The sequence below is a fragment of the Leuciscus leuciscus genome (assembly GCF_965113295.1).
Source record: "Leuciscus leuciscus genome assembly, chromosome: 15".
NCBI lineage: Eukaryota > Metazoa > Chordata > Actinopteri > Cypriniformes > Leuciscidae > Leuciscus > Leuciscus leuciscus.
The window spans coordinates 23,796,214-23,800,621 of NC_138739.1; the positions used below are offsets into that span (position 1 = coordinate 23,796,214).

Consider the following 4,408-nt stretch of genomic DNA (forward strand, 5'->3'; position numbering starts at 1 on the left):
AAACACAGATTTCTTCAAGGGCAAACCCACGCTCAGAGAGGTACTTCATTCTTCTTCATTTCTCATTTTTGCCGTTCGCCATCGGTCGTGTTTGACGTCCGTTTGACCTTTGACCCCAGCTGACCTCCCAGCACCCCTATGCTGAGGTGTACATCGGACGGCCGCACGTCTGGACCGTCAACATAGATGATCCTGCAGAGGTGGAGAACGCCATTAAAGCGATCCTCAGTCAGAAGGTACATCCACACATGCACTTTCTGATATTCTTTATGTCTAAAACTGCACAAACGGTCCCAGATAACATCTTATTCTTACCGAAATCCAACGTTCAGCAGAGAATCACCTCACGGCTGAACTTCATTTAGGCTTTATTAAACATAACATAAAATACATGTTTTAGTCCTTACAAGTGAACTTGAATATAATATAATATAATATAATATAATATAATATAATATAATATAATATAATATAATATAATATAAAAAATGGTTGTTTACTATTATATTATGAATAATAAATTAAGCATTAATATTGAAATAATAATATAATATAGGCTTAAGCTAAATGTACATTATTCAACATCACATAAATTCAACATTCTTCAGTCCTCAGAAGTGAACGTGAATATAATATAATTTGTATTATAAATTTAAGGAATACAAGCATAATATCAATATATTAATACTTTGTGAATCGTGAATAATAAATTATGTATTAATATGATAATAATTTAATATATTTCTGTGATATAAATAATGCATAATAATAATATAAGAAATAAAAATATATAAATGTATAATATAAAAAAAAAAATTCAGTCCTCAGAAGTGAACGTGAATAATATAATATAAAAAAAATTGTTTATTAAAAATATAAGGAATATAGGTATATCAATATTTAAATATTTTGTTTTAGATTACAAATAATACATTATTTTGATATTATTGTAGTTTAATAGTGTTTTACATATGTTGATATAAATAATATATTATTATAAATATAAGGAATATAAATATAATGTCAATATATTACTTTTGTTTTTCATTGAATAACAAGATATGTATTAATGCTGAAATGTTTCAGTACTAGAAATGAACGGGAATATAATATAATAAATGAAAATAATAATGTTTATTATATTCCTTATAAGTATATCAACATTTTAATATTTTGTTTTACAGTAAAAATAATACATTATTTTTAATATAATTATAATAATATAATGTAATATAATATTTTACATATTATCTTATATAATATAATGCATTATAATAGGAATACACTTTCTTTTCTTTTACATTAATAATAAATTCTATATTCATATATTGTATTAATCATAAAAAAAAAAGCTAATTATGATCATTTCAGACTTCACCCTATTTCTAAATACTTTGAATTTGTTTATATTATTTGTTGATATGATATTAAAAAATATTATTTACTTCATTCATGAGCCATTTCCACACTGAGGTCTCCCTTTAAAGAAGTTTATCAATTGAGTTTTTGTCAATTTCAGCAAATTTGTCCCTCAACTATGTCCAGGTTACATATGTATACACAGACATTTACATAGCTACCTAAATTAGGACATATCATAGTACTTTTTAAGCACAATTTACTTTATTTGTTAATAATTTCTACTGTTCATGAGATCAGAAATGTATGTCATATTTAGCTCACTTCTGAGGGCAGTAATGCCAACACATTACATCTGCTGTTTCTCTTCAGATCGAGCCGTATCTGCCGTACGAGTTCACCTGTGAGGGGATGTTACAGCGCGTCAACGCTTTCATCGAGAACCAGGTACCTTTGACTGAATCTTAGTGGAAATATAAGGTGTGTGTGTTCGCGTGAGAGTGTGATCCGCTCCACTTCATCTGAAAACACACGGGATGACATTAGACTTGACATGCCTGTGACTGTGGTGTAAAGAACGCACGCTCGATCGGTAACGGTACGCCCTCGTCTGTGTGCAGGACTTCTGTCACGGTCAGGTGATGTGGCCTCCTCTGAGCACCTTGCAGGTGAAGCTGGCTCCGGCAGGGAAATCCTGCAAACAGATGTGTCAGGAAGAACAGCTGATCTGTGAGCCCTCCTTCTTCCAGCATCTCAATAAAGACAAGGATCTGGCCAGGTACACACACACACACACACACACACACACACACACCGCAGTTCTCCGTCCAGACAGCAGAGGGCAGTGTTGCATTTCACAGGGCTTTTATCGACTGTCTGCTTTACGATTATAATTCAGAATCCGTTTATTTGCTCCCGCTGAGGTTTGTGGGATTTGCTCAGAATTTGCATCAGATTTTGACTCTTTTTTTCTAAGCAACTTGGGTGTCATTATAAAAACCTCATATTTCTTTAGAATATTCATTTAATTCCTGAAAGGAATTTTATATTATTTAATCCTGTGCATATTTCTATATTTTTCTTATTTTTTAAATTAATGTGCATGATTATAATTGTTTTAATGCACAGAATTGATTTTAATTGTATTATTTTATAATGGAAATTGATTTAAATATATATTACATAAGAATGTATATATTTATATTTACGCGCACACACATTTGTGTGTGTATATATATATATATATATATACATTTTGTTAATATGTTTTATAATACATTAAAATATTTATTATATTTTAATATTTAAATATAAATATTATTTATTAGATAGTTATTTTAATTTAGTTAGCCTTTATTTATCATGAATGTGATTTACATTTTAAATATTTTTATTAAATCATATGTATTTTATAATGTTAAAATTTTAAATATATTTATATTTAATTATAAATATTATGTATTAGATGCTGATTTTATTTCCATATATATATATATTTATATATATAACTTTTTTTAAACATTTAATATTTAAATATAAATATTATTAGATGCATATTTACTTTGTTTTCCTTCATTTTCCATGAATATTTATTATATTTTAAATATGTATTTTAATGTTTTTAATATATTAATAAATATTTATTACATATTTAAATTATATTTTCATATTTAATTATAAATATTATATGCATATATTTATATTATATTTTCATTTATTTCGCATTAATTAAAAACATGATAATATCATGGTTCTGTAAGACCTTCTAATAGCACCATGTTATTACTATGGCACATAAAAACATGGTATTGACGCATACAATGTCCAAAAAAAACATAAAAATAATCTTGCTGCACGTCTAAAACACCATGCCGTTACCATGGCGTCTGGCTAAAAACCGTGGTACTGTACTTATTGGCGTTTCATATCTTCAAACGTTCTCTCTCTCCATTTCTTGCTGGCAGGTATGGTGTGGAGTGTAAGACAGTGGAGTCCGCCAGTGATATCGTAGTCCCCGCCTACAGTGAATCAGCGCGGCATTGCGTGCTCCAGTCCGACTTGCTGCTGTTCAGCTGCGCCGGGGCTCATCAGTCCCTCACACGCATCTGTCCCTGCAGAGACTACATGAAAGGCCAGGTGGCGCTGTGCAAGGACTGCTTATAACACACACACTTCGGCAACCCCGTACGACCAACCAGGCGGTGTTCGAAACCCGCCGTACTGGACAGTACCGGACTGTTACATAGTGCAATGCGGACAGTGCCAGTGTTTTAATGTGCGGTGATGCGAATAAAGAAATTGGAGTAATTCAACTCTTGTTTCATTCCCATACACGAGCGAACGGAGACGTCTGGAAGTGAAACGCTGGAGTGCGGCAGCTCTCGGCTAAGAAACGATCTTGCCGAAATAACGATGGATAACGATGGATAGAGGAGAAACCCTTTTTTTTTTTTTTTTTTCTGGATTTGTTTTTTGCGCGAACTTGAACAAGTTTCTGCCTGACATACTTGAAGCGGAGTGCAGGGAATCAGAACTCTACACTGCCACCTGCAGGCATGGAGGAAACACTGTAGTGACACTTATTACCCCGGTTTATCGTTCTGCTGATTTTCTTTTACGTTCTGTTTTTCTTCTCTCTCTGAAAAACTGACTTTCATCATTGGACCAAGTTTCCCAGTCTGACGACTGACTCTTTGACCGAACTTCACTCTTTTGAAGACTGGCACTTGCAGTGTGTGTGCGTGTGTTTGTGTGTTGCGAGTACGGTTGTTGTTTTAAAGTCATTGGGAAGCGGACTTCGTGAAGAAACTTCCCCAGTTTAACACTGTAACGGACACTCCACTTACTGGCTCTGTGAAATGACGCGTTCACATGTAAATAACAGGCGCTGAGACGTACCGCTATATTCTGCATGGTAGTTTATTTCCTGTGATGCAAACGGCAACTTGTAACAGCACATGCTAACACTGGGAGTTTCCAGTGTTGGTCACTATCCACGGTAAATATCGCAGTACTGCACCAGAGAACTGCCAGGTAAGATATTTTAGTG

At 32.8% G+C, this 4,408-nt stretch overlaps 1 protein-coding gene across 1 annotated transcript in view; it reads left to right on the forward strand.

Moving 5' to 3' along the window:
* The window catches only part of mgat5 (alpha-1,6-mannosylglycoprotein 6-beta-N-acetylglucosaminyltransferase), a 65,285-nt gene extending 61,619 nt beyond the window's left edge, over nt 1-3,666 (forward strand). Inside the window, exons 13-17 of the mRNA XM_082139941.1 lie at nt 1-40; nt 120-236; nt 1,732-1,806; nt 1,980-2,137; nt 3,324-3,666. The exon at nt 1-40 is cut by the window's left edge and continues 107 nt beyond it. Coding sequence (XP_081996067.1) covers nt 1-40; nt 120-236; nt 1,732-1,806; nt 1,980-2,137; nt 3,324-3,522 — 589 coding nt within the window. The 3' untranslated portion in view covers nt 3,523-3,666. The remainder of the gene's footprint in view (nt 41-119; nt 237-1,731; nt 1,807-1,979; nt 2,138-3,323) is intronic.
* The last annotated feature ends 742 nt before the right edge of the window (nt 3,667-4,408 follow it).